At 40.3% G+C, this 16,879-nt stretch overlaps 1 protein-coding gene across 1 annotated transcript; it reads left to right on the forward strand.

The window, feature by feature from the left end:
- The first annotated feature begins 310 nt into the window (after positions 1 to 310).
- LOC145789114 (uncharacterized) lies at positions 311 to 16,231 on the forward strand. The gene is made up of 8 exons (XM_082872365.1): positions 311 to 345; positions 1,535 to 1,616; positions 13,046 to 13,189; positions 13,310 to 13,605; positions 14,110 to 14,950; positions 15,227 to 15,463; positions 15,700 to 15,873; positions 15,974 to 16,231. Exons 1-8 carry the CDS (start codon positions 311 to 313, stop codon positions 16,229 to 16,231), a joined length of 2,067 nt encoding a protein of 688 aa, XP_082728491.1.
- Positions 16,232 to 16,879: the final 648 nt, after the last annotated feature.

A 16,879-nucleotide genomic window follows, 5' to 3' on the forward strand; every position in this document is an offset into this window, starting at 1 on the left:
CCTGGCTCGAGCGACGGACCAAAACAAAGAGCTCACTCGAGCGAAGAACTGCTCGCTCGAGCGAAGGGTCAAAATTCTGGGCAGCAACCCTTTGCTCCCAAGCTCAACCAACCTGCTACAACCTGCCCATTGCATCCCCCAACTCAGAAATAGGAAATTAAAGGACGGTAACAATCATAATACAATGGCAGGAGCTACGGAACCTAAGTCCGGATACAATAATCAAATGGGAAAAGACCGGGGTCGCTATAGTTTTTGTATATATGGATTCAATTTCTTCAAGAAAGAAATGTTAATGTTGTTGTCCGCGATGAGCTTGACCTTAATACTATTCGCATTCGTGAGGTAAGCCTACAAGTAACTTATATTCGCATGCATTTTCTTATCATTTTAAAAATATATTTCAATTTCAATTATATATTCTACTTATTTTTTATGGGGAAAGGAAAAGGAAAAACACAAAGCAATATCAAATAAGATAGAAAAGGCTATCCCTTCTGACAAAGGAAAGGAACATGCAAATCCCGTAGTATGGTTTCCCAACATTTTTAAAAAGTTTGTTTTTCCAATATTTATTAATTTGTTTTATATAGATTTTTGTAAGAATTGCATAGTGTCATGTACTATTTTTTATGAATATTTTTATGAGTTATTGTTTTTAAAATATTTATTCAATTGTTTTGACTGATTGTAAAATATTTTTCTAAACCATGTTAAAGTAAGCAAACCGTGTTAAAGTAAATATTTGTATAACATGTTAATGCATTTGTCTGAACATTAATTTGAACACATGTTGCATTTACAACATCTATATAAGAGAAGAAAATGAAAAATGAAATGAAGTTTTTAATTATATAATATAGATTTTTTTTAATTTTAATTTTACTTATAATTGATTTCTGTAGCAATGAAATTATTATCATTTTGAATTATTTTTTTTTGTAAAGGATGTGATTCCAATATTAATAATTTATGTTAATTGATTTTTGTAGAATATGTGTACCAATATTATTTACACCGTGCCTTTAGGCACGGGTATACACTAGATGGATAGTGTCTTTTTGGCATTTGGTGAAATTCCATGAGTTTTTTTCCTCCCTTTTAAAATTTTATCAATACACGCATTGGTTCTTATGTGACTAACTACTCAACCGAGCGAAGAAGAAAAGTTAGTTAAACTTTTGAGAACAAATACATGATAAAAGGGAAGCAAGAGATGGGACAATCTTCACATTTTATGCACCTAATTATATAATATTCTCATTTTAGGCACACAATGATAATGTGTTATCAAAAGCTGCATTGGCTCAACGTGCACAACGAGAACGTGAAAAAAATCAAAACTCATGTTCTGCGTACCAATTAGGACAACGCCTGCGACGAGAACGAGAGAGATCAAATGAATGTATTAACCCAAGACAAACTTCTGTAACACCCAATTGGTAAACAACTATGTTTAATTCTTGAAATATATACTCTTACTATTACCACTTTATTATACATATTTTAATTTATTCACAATTCATTTTTGTAGGCCTACTTCTACAACCCCATCTAGAAATGTTGGTATGGTCATCCGTGATGAGCATGACCTTAATGTTATTCGTGTTCGTGCGGTAAGTACAAAATCAAGTAAAACATTGTATGTATTTTTATTTATATAAGATTTTTACAAATGTTTTGAATATTTCATTTATATTTGTTAGGCAAAAGAAAAAGAAAAGGTCAACCCAATGTCTAAGGAAAAGAAAAGGTGGCTCCTTCTGACAAGAGAATGACAAATGCATGTCAAGTGGTATATATTCCTTTTAAAAAATATGAAGCAAAACTATGTGAATTTGTTGCTTTATGTTTTTGCCCATAGAATGATTGTAATATATTTTCCTATAATTTGCTATTATTTATATGTGTTTTTCAAATTTCTTTATTTTTATTTAGCATAGATACATGTGCATTTATAATGTAACATATGAAAAGAATAGAAAAAAAAATGAAGAAATAAAGACAAACTATGTAATGAAAGAATAAACTAAATATGATAGATTTTTATTTCTTCTTTATTTTTTTGGATAAAAAAACGAAATGCATAAAGAAGAAATAAATACAGATAACACTATTAAAGGCATAAAACAAATAAAATATAAAACAAAATTAAGAGAAACAAAATAAACGAGAAGATATTTCATGTTAAGGACAAAATATTCACATATTTTGCACCAATGACAAAATATTTTCATTTTAGGCACAAAATGATAATGTAATATCAAAAGCTGCATTGGCCCAACGTGCACGACGAGAGCGTGAAAAAAATGAAAAGTCATACTTTCAATGCTCGCAACGAGAACAAGAGAGATCAGAAGAATGTATTCAACCAATACATCCTTCTTTAGCACCAAATCGTCGCAATCGCGCTTGCCTGGAATGGGAAACAATAACTGAAGATTCTCATTCGGCACAAAAACAAACAATGGTTGCCCATCATTCTACATGTTCGTTTTCTATGCAAAGCACATCTTTACCTCCACAAAGGAATCGGTAAACTACTATGTCAAATCTTGAAACACATATTCTTACCATTTTGTTTTATAGAATTTTATTTATACACAAATATTCGTAGGTCTACTTCTATAAATCAATTTCTTCAAGAAGATCTATGTATTGATGATGAATTAGAAGATATGCCTATGAGTACATCAATTGATGCCCGAGCACACAACAATTCTTGCCGCCATTATCTTGGCAAGATGGACGTATTATGTCCTTATTGTTCAACCTTACATTGGATGGATGAAAAATTGACCAAATCATCTATAAAGCGTCCCTTATTTGGAACTTGTTGTTTGGAAGGAAAGATTAGGCTACCTTTACTTATTACACCTTGTAACGCCCTCAAAATAATAACATTAAACCCATCAATATAAACATGCATTTGTATATATAAGATCTACATTCTTCAATTCATCAGAGTATTTCTTTACAAAAGTATTACATGTTAACAACAAAAGCAAATGCCCTACGGGCTTACAGCTTTCCAAGTTAACACTTGGTTACAAAAGAGAGTACTAACTCAATTACACATTAAGCCCTTGGCTTGGATTTACATGTAATACATCAAAAGGAAAATAAGACAACAAAAGTCTGTCCGCCTCTAGCCTTCCAAGCTATGTCCTTGGAGGTGGCATGCTACCTGTACCTGAAAATGATGTTCCCATATAGGGTGAGCCACAGCCCAGCAGAAATATACTAAACCAACTATGAACAATGACTAAAATATTAGCAATTGATAGATGGCCAACACTGATACATCCACATATATCACATCACAATTTCATAACACACAAGTCTATGTCACTTTTCATTCTCCATCTTTATTTAATAGATAAGCATATTAGCTATAACAATACATCAACAGATAAGCATATTAGCTGTATCCACACTTCACTAGACAAGCATATGAGCTGTATCTACACTTCTCAAAGATAAGTATATGAGCTGTATCTTCACTTCTTTAGACAAGCATATGAGTTGTATCTACGGAGTTCATCCCCCATCTCCTCCCAATCCTATCCGGTTTAGAGGTTCATCCCCCATCTTCCCCTAAACCGCGAAGTACATCCCCCATCTCCTCCTCTACACACAATGCATATAAACACAAAGGTTCTATACACAATCAATCAATACATAAAATTAATGTATTCTATCCACCGTCATACTCTATGACGCATTCAATTGATTAGTTTTAGTTTTCCTAATCATCATGCATTGTCTACAACAATCAAGACTATCCTCCACCGATAGCCCAAAGCAGTTATTTCTAAACAGAAAATAAATGCACAAAATGGATATTTAATCAACATTTCAATTAGGTGAGCGATGAATAATCCAACTACACCCTTTAACCCCTTCCCTTTCCAATTTCCATATTCTCAATTCAATCCCTCGTTTCCAACAATTAATTATACAAATTAATCAATCAAAGTAATTAGGGCATTTTCCATAATTAACATTTCAACCCCCACGGTTTCGTTTTCATCAATGTTTCAACATTAAATTCATTCCTTCATGCCAAACATGCATTTAGGTTTTATATAATTAAAACCCCAACTTTGTAAAATTACATAAAGGCCCAAACTCTTCTCAAAATTATCCAACAACCCCCAACATATCGAAATGCTAAAATTTAAAGACAAAGCTCATAAAGAGGAGTAGGATATCCCTACCTCGAAGTTAGAGCTCAGATAGAGAAGAGACCAAAACCAAAGTGCTCCAAAGACCAAGATTCTCGGATGAAAACGACGCCCTCGACGATCAACACAACTTTTACAAAGGCCGAAGAGAAGGAGGACACTCTAACTAGATCAAACCCTAGAGAGAAGGGAGTTTCTAGAGAGAGGGACTCTCAAAAATGGGTTTTAGAAAAAGTAAGAGAGAGAAAGAAAAGTAAAAAGTGATTTAAAATCACCCAACGGATAACTCATATACGCACGACCCGCTCGAGCGTAGAATAGAGCGCTTGAGCGTAAAGCACAAATATCTGGTCCCGCTCGAGCGCATAGATGATCACTCGAGCGCCAAGAAACAAAAGCAAAACGCATCCGCTCGAGCGTGAAAAGCCAGTCCGCTCGAGCGCAGATTTTCATCTCCTAGAACTTTTCAGGAAAAGAACTACCCGCTCGAGCGCGAACAATCCCGCTCGAGTGCGACCCGCTCGAGTGCAAGAAATCCGCTCGAGCGTAGAAAACACACCTGCAGAAGTTTTACAGGGCCACGAAATACTGGAAGTGTGTAAACCCCGCTTGAGCGCAAGAAGACCCGCTCAAGCGGACAACCAAAAACCAAACTCTGCTCGAGCGCAGAATGACCCGCTCGAGCGTAACACCAAAAACCTGGACAACTAGATTTGAGACTAAGGTTCAACCAACCTGCAATCCACCTGCCCAAAACATCCTAAAACTCACACTGGTGGAATCAAAGGATAACAACAAGGTACACAACCACCAACTTCACGGAACCGAGTCCGGAATACAACAGAACAGTAGAGGGACAACTGGGATCGCTATAACCTCCCCCCCTTAAAGAATTTCGTCCCCGAAATTAAACACAAGTTTTTCAAAAACAAGTTTTCTCCATTAACAACAATATTACAACAAAATATTAAACAACCCGACCCATTACCAGTCAATCCCATCTCTTTTCAAGAGGCATTTCACATTACACGTAACAATCTGCATTATCAGCATGCATTCCTTTGAAATCTACCAATTTTAACCATTTTTTTTTTTCAAAATTTTTTTAACACATGCAACATTAATATCATGCTTGCATTTCCACAATATACTTAACATACGCAATGTTAAAACAAACTTCCATTAACCAAAACATTCACAATGTTTCACAACTTAAGACATATACAATGCTCTTATAGTTCAACAATATTACAGAATTTCATTATAAAATTACACATCAATAAACATGTCCGGATACTTCTCACGGATTTCCAACTCACGTTCCCAAGTGGCTTCCTCCACTCCGTGATGTTTCCACAAAACCTTTACTAAAGGAATGGTCTTGCCACGCAGGACTTGATCCCGCCTATCCAAGACCCGAACCGGTCTCTCCTCGTACGAGGCATCCTCATCTACCTCCAAGTCGGTCCAATCTAACACGTGGGATGGATCCGGCTCATACTTCCGAAGCATACTCACATGAAACACATCATGCACTCCGGACAATTGCGGCGGCAAGGCTAAACGATAGGCAACCTCACCAATCCTCTCAAGGATCTCAAAAGGACCAATAAACCGAGGGGATAACTTCCCACTCTTCCCAAACCTCATCAACCCCCACCTAGGTGATATCTTTAGAAAGACATGATCACCTACCTCAAACACTAAAGGTCTCCTTCTACGGTCGGCATAACTCTTTTGGCGACTCTGGGCTGTAACAAGCCTCCTACGGATAAGCTCAACTTTCTCCGTCGTCCCCTAACCAACTCCGGACCCAACAAAGGTGCATCACCCACCTCGGCCCAACACATTGGAGACCTACACGGTTGGCCATACAAGGCCTCAAACGGTACCATACCGATACTAGACTGAAAGCTGTTGTTGTAGGCAAACTCTACCAATGGCAAGTGCCTCTCCCACGTCCCACTGAAGTCCAGGACATAACCTCGAAGCATATTCTCAAGGATCTGAATAGTACGCTCGGACTGCCCATTAGTCTGAGGATGATAGGCCGTACTAAAGGTCAACTTAGTGCTCAAGGCACTCTGCAAACTCTGCCACAACCTAGCAGTAAAACAAGGATCTCTATCTGAGATGATCGCCACTGGGACCCCGTGTAATCTCACTATGTCCCGAATATACAAGTTGGCGAGATGATCCACCGAATCTCTTACGCGCATAGGAATGAAGTGCGCCGACTTAGTCAACCGGTCTACAACCACCCAAATGGCATCACTACCCCGCTGAGTCCTCGGAAGATCTACAACGAAGTCCATAATGACATGCTCCCACTTCCACTCGGCAATAGGCAAGGGTTGCAACAAACCCGCTGGCCTCTGATGCTCGGCCTTCACTTGCTGGCAAGTAAGGCACTTAGACACGAAAACAGCCACATCTCTCTTCATCCCCCGCCACCAAAACTGGCGGCCCAAATCCCGATACATCTTAGTGCCTCCCGGATTCACCGCAAGGCGTGAATGATGGAACTCTCGGAGTACTTCCTCTCGGCAAGACTCCGGCACAAACAAACGGTCTCGGTATCTCACACTCTGGTCGGGACACACCATCAAACCCTTCTCAATTTTCCCACTGGAGATCTTCTCTCGAAATGACTCTACCTCAAGGTCACCTATCTGTGCCTCTAACACTCGAGTCACAAGTCTAGGCTGCGCAACAACAGAAAGCAAGGCCGCAGCCTCAACAGATTCGCCCAGATGCAAATCAAATTCACCAAGTGCACCCAACATCTCCCATTCCCGGATGGCAATACATGCTGCATCACTAATGGATTTTCTACTAAGGGCATCGGCCACAACATTGGCCTTTCCCAGGTGATAGTGCAACTCAAAATCATAGTCCTCAATGAACTCCATCCATCTCCTCTGCCTCAAATTCAAGTCTCTCTGTGTAAATAGATACTTCAAACTCTTGTGGTCCAAGAACACCTCGAACCTCTCACCATAAAGGTAGTGCCTCCAAATCTTCAAGGCAAAGATCACTACTGCTAACTCTAGGTCGTGTGTAGGGTAATTCTTCTCATGAATTTTCAACTGACGTGAGCCATAAGCTACCACTTTCCCCTCTTGCATCAACACACAACCCAAACCCTCTCGTGAGGTATCACAATAAACCGTGTAACCCGACCCTCTCTCCGGAATAATCAAGACCGGAGCGGTGGTCAATCTAACTTTCAACTCTTGGAACGACTTTTCACAAGTCTCACTCCATACAAACTTGACCCCTTTCCGCGTCAATCTAGTCAACGGCGAAGCTAGCTTGGAGAAATCTCTCACAAACCGACGGTAATACCCAGCTAATCCCAGAAAACGGCGGATCTCAAATACACTCTTAGGCTGTGCCCAATCTTGCACTACCTCTACCTTGGATGTATCAACAGACACCCCTTCCCCGGATACCACATGGCCTAAGAATTTCACCTCTCCTAGCCAGAACTCACACTTCCCAAACTTGGCATACAGCCTACGGGCTCTAAGCAACTCAAGCACCACTCTCAAGTGTTCCTCGTGCTCCTCCTCTGAAGGCGAGTAAATCAGGATGTCGTCCACGAAAACGACTACAAAACGGTCTAAGAATTCCCGGAAGATCCGGTTCATCAAGTCCATAAAGACTGCCGGTGCATTGGTAAGCCCGAATGGCATCACCAGAAACTCATAATGGCCATACCGCGTACGGAATGCCGTCTTCTGAATATCCTCTTCCCTGACCCTCAACTGGTGGTAACCCGATCTCAAGTCTATCTTAGAGAAACAACGGGAACCCTTCAACTGATCAAACAGATCATCTATACGGGGCATAGGGTACTTATTCTTGACCGTAGCCCGATTCAACTTCCGGTAGTCTATACACAATCTCAAGGTACCATCTTTCTTTTTAGCAAAGAGGGCCGGTGCTCCCCACGGCGAAACACTAGGGCGAACAAAACCTTTATCTAGCAATTCCTGGGGCTAAACTTTCAACTCAACCAACTCTGCTGGAGCAAAACGATAGGATGCCATAGAAATCGGCACTGTACCGGGCACTAAATCAATGGAGAACTCTATCTCTCGGTGAGGTGGCAAACTAACGAGATCCTCGGGAAAAACATCCGAATACTCACAAACCACCCTCAGCAAGACAATCTGGGTCTCATCACACTCACCACTCATAAAGCTAGCAAGTAGACCACTAAGCTTATTCCGCCCTCGCGGATCATACATCGGTGGCAACACACTACCAACCCGATCCCCCAAGAAATGGAAACACTCCCTGCTCAAGGTACAAACCGTGACCCTCTGGTGGTAGCAATCAATAACAGCCCGGTATGACGATAGCCAGTCCATACCCAGAATAACATCAAAACCCTTCATGGGCATGACAACAAACGGAAAAGGAAGCCTATGGTCGGCGACCTCTATATCACAACCCCTAACACCTTGTTTCAAGATCAACTCACCACCAATAGGCGATACCACACATATAGGAGATGCTAACTGTGCTAACTCCAATTCCAAAACAGATACAAATGCAACAGATACAAAAGAATGAGATGCACCCGTGTCAATAAACACACTAGCAACCGAGTTGCAAAACAGAAAAGTACCTCGCACTACTGATGGAGCCGGCACTAGATCCTGCGCGGTAACAGCATACACGCGCCCTGTAGGCCCCTGATCCAGCTGCTCACCTCTAGGAGCAAAAGACTGCTGCACAGACTGGGATGATGAAGCTCCCAGATTGGCCCTCGAGGCCTGCGCAGGCTGAGCTGGCTAAAAACTCTGCGTCTGCCTAGAACCAGACGCTCCCGAAGTGGCACTCAACTGCAGGCAAAACCTCTTCAGGTGCCAAGGCTGACCACACTGATAGCAAGACAAGGACTGGCCCCTGCCCTGACTCTGGCCCTGAGGTCTAGCTGATGAAGAAGCAGCTCGCTGACCCCCTCCCTTCTGCGGGTAAACTGAAACCTTGTGACCCAGCTGGCCACACTTGTAACAGGTGAAATCCCCCTGACTACCTCTCCCGGAGCCTGCACTCGACACTGGAATGGTCGACCTAGCCAAACCACCCTGAGACTGCTGAGGGTTAGGACCCCTTTGTCTCCTACTATCACCCTGACCATCCTGGCTCCTCTTGGAGCCTCTCTGCCCTTCGTCTTCCTCCTGCATCATAATCTCCATATGAGCAGCAGCATCCACCAAACGCCTATACTCTTAGATGAAAGATCCACCAACCCTCAACTTGAGGCCTCGCCTCAACTTCCGCTCGAACTCAAAGCAACGGCGTTCCTCGGACGCCACCAGTTCAGGTGCAAACCTGGACAGACTGGTAAAAGTAGCCTCAAACCCGGCCACCGACAAGCCCTGCTGTTTAAGCTGGCAAAACTGTCCCCTCAGCTTCTCCCTTGCAGCTGAAAATAAAAACTTCTCCTAGAAAGCATTCACAAACGCCTCCCATGCACCACCAACACTGCCCTTCTCGTACTTCCACCATTGACCCGCATCTCCCTTTAGCTGGAAGGATGCTAGGGTCACCTTCAAAGCCCCGTTCTCTATGCCCAGCATCTTGAACGTCTTCTCCATCTGTTCCAACCACTCGTCAGCCTTAAGTGGCTCATTCGGATCCCCAACAAACTCATCCGGGTTAGACCGGAAGAATTCCCTCTTCAAGAAAGAGGGCCCTGCCTCAGCAACCTAATTCTCAGCTTTGAGAATACCCAAAGCTCTTGCTATCTCTCGGGCCAAGGCGCCCATAGCCTGCTGACCCGCTGGCTCGGCCCTGTTGGCCTGACCAACTCCCTCCTGCATTGCCGGAACGTCATCCGGTAGAGGTACCTCCTACCTACCATGCCTGCCACGCCTACCACACCCTCGTCCTGATATCCTAATAAAGGTAACCAAGACTATTAGCACATTCACAAATGTGCCGAAACTATAACGCTCACGTCCTAATGCATGGACAACTGTAACTCATTCCACGTAAGCACGTAAACACATAAGCACTTACGAATTTCATTTCCGGATAATGATAGTCCCGAGGCGTTACTGGAGTTCTGGTTAGAAACAGCATTGATCAAGTGCCTTTCCAACAAGACTCACAGAAACCCAAGGATCCAATCAACATCCTAGAAACTAAATCCCATACCCACATAGTCACATAAGCATGTTATCAATTAAGCACATAGCATATGACACTACATCTAAGTCTCTATCAAGCGAGACAAACCCATTGTGATCCTAATCACTTCCCACGTACCCAAAGTATTCGAACCCGGTACGCTCTGATATCAAGTTGTAACGCCCTCAAAATAATAACATTAAGCCCATCAATATAAACATGCATTTGTATATATAAGATCCACATTCTTCAATTCATCAGAGTATTTCTTTACAAAAGTATTACATGTTAACAACAAAAGCAAATGCCCTACGGGCTTACAGCTTTCCAAGTTAACACTTGGTTACAAAAGAGAGTACTAACTCAATTACACATTAAGCCCTTGGCTTGGATTTATATGTAATACATCAAAAGGAAAATAAGACAACAAAAGTCTGTCCGCCTCTAGCCTCCCAAGCTATGTCCTTGGAGGTGGCATGCTACCTGAAAATGATGTTCCCATATAGGGTGAGCCACGGCCCAGCAGAAATATACTAAACCAACTATGAACAATGACTAAAATATTAGCAATTGATAGATGGCCAACACCGATACATCCACGTATATCACATCACAATTTCATAACACACAAGTCTATGTCACTTTTCATTCTCCATCTTTATTTAATAGATAAGCATATTAGCTATATCAACACATCAACAGATAAGCATATTAGCTGTATCCACACTTCACTAGACAAGCATATGAGCTGTATCTACACTTCTCAAAGATAAACATATGAGCTGTATCTTCACTTCTCTAGACAAGCATATGAGCTGTATCTACGGAGTTCATCCCCCATCTCCTCCCAATCCTATCCGGTTTAGAGGTTCATCCCCCATCTTCCCCTAAACCGCGGAGTACATCCCCCATCTCCTCCTCTACACACAATGCATATAAACACAAAGGTTCTATACACAATCAATCAATACATAAAATTAATGTATTCTATCCATCGTCATACTCTATGACGCATTCAATTGATTAGTTTTGGTTTTTCTAATCATCATGCATTGTCTACAACAATTAAGACTATCCTCCACCGATAGCCCAAAGCAGTTATTTCTAAACAGAAAATAAATGCACAAAATGGATATTTAATCAACATTTCAATTAGGTGAGCGATGAATAATCCAACTACACCCTTTAACCCCTTCCCTTTCCAATTTCCATATTCTCAATTCAATCCCTCGTTTCCAACAATTAATTGTACAAATTAATCAATCAAAGTAATTAGGACATTTTCCATAATTAACATTTCAACCCCCACGGTTTCGTTTTCATCAATGTTTCAACATTAAATTCATTCCTTCATGCCAAACATGCATTTAGGTTTTATATAATTAAAACCCCAACTTTGTAAAATTACACAAAGGCCCAAACTCTTCTCAAAATTACCCAACAACCCCTAACATATCGAAATGCTAAAATTTAAAGACAAAGCTCATAAAGAGGAGTAGGATATCCCTACCTCGAAGTTAGAGCTCGAATAGAGAAGAGACCAAAACCAAAGTGCTCCAAAGACCAAGATTCTCAGATGAAAACGACGCCCTCGACGATCAACACAACTTTTACAAAGACCGAAGAGAAGGAGGACACTCTAACTAGATCAAACCCTAGAGAGAAGGGAGTTTCTAGAGAGAGAGACTCTCAAAAATGGGTTTTAAAAAAAGTAGGAGAGAGAAAGAAAAGTAAAAAGTGATTTAAAATCACCCAGCGGATAACTCATATAAGCACGACCCGCTCGAGCGTAGAATAGAGCGCTCGAGCGTAAAGCACAAATATCTAGTCCCGCTCGAGCGCATAGATGATCACTCGAGCGCCAAGAAACAAAAGCAAAACGCATCCGCTCGAGCGTGAAAAGCCAGTCCGCTCGAGCGCAGATTTTCATCTCCTAGAACTTTTCAGGAAAAGAACTACCCGCTCGAGCGCCAACAATCCCGCTCGAGCGCGACCCGCTCGAGCGCGAGAAATCCGCTCAAGCGTAGAAAACACACCTGCAGAAGTTTTGCAGGGCCACGAAATACTGTAAACCCCGCTCGAGCGCAAGAAGACCCGCTCGAGCGGACAACCAAAAACCAAACTCCGCTCGAGCGCAGAATGACCCGCTCGAGCGTAACACCAAAAACCTGGACAACTAGATTTGAGACTAAGGTTCAACCAACCTACAATCCACCTGCCCAAAACATCCTAAAACTCACACTGGTGGAATCAAAGGATAACAACAAGGTACACAACCACCAACTTCACGGAATCGAGTCCGGAATACAACAGAACAGTAGAGGGACAACCGGGATCGCTATACACCTCCTCCATCGCTTCAAGTGTTGTATGATGGGAATAATGATCAATCAAAATCCTTTCGAAGTTATACTCGATTGTACAATGCAGCCAATGCTTTTACGAGTCTTGGTGCTACATTGGATCCTAGAGTACTCAGTGGAAGGGGTCCTACATCATTCACAATTCATGGGGAATTATGACATCGAACAGGATAGCTGCAACCACAACTAGGGCAGGATGCGAGTTATGCTCAACTGTATATCTATGACCCTGATTCAGCGTTAGAAATTCGTAATCGTAGAAATCCTAACTTGAGAAGGGATGTGCTCAAAACTATTCAGGATAGTTTGTTGCAAGTCAATGCATTTGTAGCTACATTTCGCTAGGCTCATGCCATTTTACATCAATTAGACGCGGTAGAACACAATCTACCTGCTCATCTTCATTACAATTCAACAACTGATCAACGTCGGTATAACTTACCAACTGCAGATGAGATTGCGATTGTAATACCAGGTGAAGGAACAGAGGTAAGTGGAATGAGAGATATTATCTTACATTTCCAAGGAAATAATGAGTTGATGCAAATTAATGAATGTCACCCAGCATACTTGCCATTACATTATGTTCTATCATTTCCTTGTGGTGAGCTTGGATGGGAACCTGAGTTGAAATTGCGGAATGCTCAATATGATCGACCTTCAACTGATCGACTTACTCAAATGGATTTTTATAGTTATCGTTTGTTTGAACGACCCACAGAGTATTCAACTATTTTGAGAGGTGGGAAACCATTTCAAGAGTTTTTGGTAGATGCTTGGGCCACAACTGAGCAAAATCGATTGACATACTACAAGCTTAATCAAGGGAAACTTCGGGTTGAGCTTTACCAAGAGTTGTCAGATATTGATCCAGATTATGTGAGACCTGGTCAAATTGGTCAAAGGTTTGTTTTGCCATCTTCATTTACTGGTAGTCCTAGACATATGCTTGAAATCTTTCAAGATTCAATGGCTATCACGCGATACAACCAACACCCAGATATTTTTCTTACCATGACTGCAAACCCTAATTGGCCAGAAATTACTTCAGCATTATTATCACATCAAAAACCTATTGATCGTCCTGATTTAATTGCCCGTGTTTTTTAGTTGAAGAGAAAATGTTTGATGAAGGAGATAGAAGCAAATAAAGTGTTTGGAAATAAAGTTGCACATGTTTTTACAATTGAATTTAAAAAACGAGGCCTCCCCCATATGCATGCACTTTTATTTCTTAAGGGTCCAGACAAAATTCGGACATGTGCTCAAGTAGACAAATTAGTCTGCGCAGAATTTCCAGACCCAAAAGATGATCCTATGCTTTTTGAAACTGTCAAATGTTGTATGGTACATGGACCATGTGATGCTCGAAATCCGCATGCACCATGTATGGAAAATGGTAAATGCAGTAAGAGATACCATCGAGCTTTCATAGAAACAACAACTATGGATCAAGATGGATACCTCATCTATCGTCGTCGCAATAATGGCCAAGTACATACTGTGAGGGGGCAAGAAGTTGATAACAGGGATGTCGTACCATACAATGCATATCTTTCTAAACTTTTCAACTGTCATATAAATGTGAAAGTATGCGCCGGAATGAGATGTGTCAAGTATATACATAAGTACATTTATAAGGGTTATGATCGTACAATGATGGTGTTGGGATCGATAAATGAGATTCAACAATATCTCGATGCAAGGTATATTGGACCTCTAGAAGCTGCTTGGCGAATATTTGGTCATTCTTTGCATGCAGAGATACCAACAGTTGTACGATTGGCACTTCATTTACCTGGAATGCATCGCGTTGTTTTTAACCCAGAAGAGTCATTAGAAACGATTCAATGTAGAGCTGGTCAACAAATGTCAACTCTTACTGGCTTCTTTGCATGTTGTGCTGCCAGTGAAGATGAATGTCCATTCACTTATCAAGAATTTCCACAGCATTTTGTATGGCTCAAATCAGAAAAGAGATGGAAATCAAGAGAAAGAGGATATGCAATTGGTAAAATGTACTTTGCCAGTCCTAATTGTGGTGAAAGATTTTATCTGCGTTTGTTACTAATTATTGTCAAAGGACCAAAGTCATTTCAGTCTTTACGCACGGTCGATAATATTGTGTATGATACATTTAAATTAGCATGTGTTGCAAGGGGTCTTTTAAAAGATGATGAAGAATGGATACAATGCTTGAAAGAGGCTGCAGTTATGAAAACTGGATACCAATTGAGGAGATTGTTTGGTGTTATTCTCACCTAGTGCTCTCCACTAAATCCATGTGCATTATGGAATCAATTCTCTACGCATATATGTGATGATCTTGCATATAAGATTCGTACATTGTTTGCCATTTCTAACCTAACTGAGGCTCAAATTGAAGATTATGGTCTCCATCTTTTGAATCAAATGCTTCATGAATCAGGAAAATGTTTAATTGACTTCCCACCCATGCCACAACCTACTGCAAATTAGAGTGCAATAGTTGGTAATCGATTGATATTCGAACATCAACAACTGCAGAATGAGGTACAACAGGCAGATCCAGAAATTACTATTGATTATCTCAACAATGGACAACGGAATGCTTATAACACAATCATTTCTTCAATTTTTCAAAATAGAGGAACTGTTTTCTTTCTTAATGGGGGTACTGGAACAGGGAAAACATTTCTATACAATACGATTGCATTAAAATGTCGTAGCCTTGGGCATATCGTTGTTACTGTGGCTTCATCTGGAATTGCATCATTGTTATTGGTAGGAGGTCGCACTGCATATTCAACATTTTCCATTCCGTTAGATGTCTTGGAAAATTCACTTTGTGGGTTTACTAAACAATCATTACAAGCTGAGTTGTTTAGAGAAACAAAACTCATAATTTGGGATGAAGTTCCTATGCAACATAGACATTGTGTTGAGGCGGTTGATCGTACATTGAGGGATATTCGTGATAATGAAAAGCCATTTGGGGGTATTACTGTTGTTCTTGGTAGAGACTTTCGACAAACTTACCAGTTATACCTAAAGGATTTCATGAGCAAATTGTGAATGCATCATTAAGACACTCTGTTCTATGGAAGCATATACATATCTTAACTTTGGTTTTGAATATGCGCTTGAATCATGAAGACCATGAAAATGCTATTTTTGCAAAATTCTTGATGGAGGTAACACTACATTAACCTTTTTCTTCATTATATAGATTATTTTAAATTAATAAATTGTGTTTACACTCATATTTTTTTTAATTGATTTCACTTTTTTTAGATTGGGACTAATCCTCAAGAAATCATCAACCTTCCATCAACAATACACAAATGTCAAGATTTGAATGAATTGCTTTCTACAGTTTACCCACAGTTGAATATGATAGAGACGTCGACCCCAACATTTTTAACTGAACGCACCATTCTGTCTGCGCGTAACGATGATGTCAGTGACATTAATACTACTGCGTTGAATATCTTTCCAGGGAGATTATATACTTATTTTGCAGCAGATAAAATGTCTGAAGATAATAATTGATCCTACCATTACAAATAGATATCCTAATGAACACTTAAATTCATTAGATCCTCCCGGGCTACCAACTTTTAAGTTAGAGTTGAAAGTGGGTTGTCCTATAATATTGTTAAGAAATATTGCACCGAAAGATAGACTATGTAATGGTACAAGATTGATGGTTACTAGGTGCGACACTCGTATAATTGAAGCTCAAATTTTAACTAGAGAAAAGTTTGGCAATTTGGCATTCATACCAAGGATATCTTTGACACCATCTTCTTCAGAAATGCCTTTCCAAATGACAAGACGTCAATTTCCAGTCCGATTAGCATATGCCTTGACCATTAATAAATCTCAAGGACGATCTGTGAAATTTGTTGGAGTTGATTTGCGCATACCAGTGTTTAGCCATGTCCAATTATATGTGGCATTGTCCAAATGTACATCCTTTGATCGTATAAGTATTCTCCTCCCTAAAGATAGTTTGGATTCTACTACAAATATTGTTTATCCTGAAGTGTTGTTGTAGTGTTCAATGTTCATTAAATCATGTTTTATCAAAAGGTAACCATATAGATTTATTTCTATTGATTATATATATAGATTTTTTTTTTTTTTATAAAATTTCAATCTAATAATAATTGGAAATATGGATTTTTTTAGGATTGG

This window comes from Camellia sinensis, chromosome 5 (assembly GCF_055761805.1).
Source record: "Camellia sinensis isolate YWXY chromosome 5, ASM5576180v1, whole genome shotgun sequence".
NCBI lineage: Eukaryota > Viridiplantae > Streptophyta > Magnoliopsida > Ericales > Theaceae > Camellia > Camellia sinensis.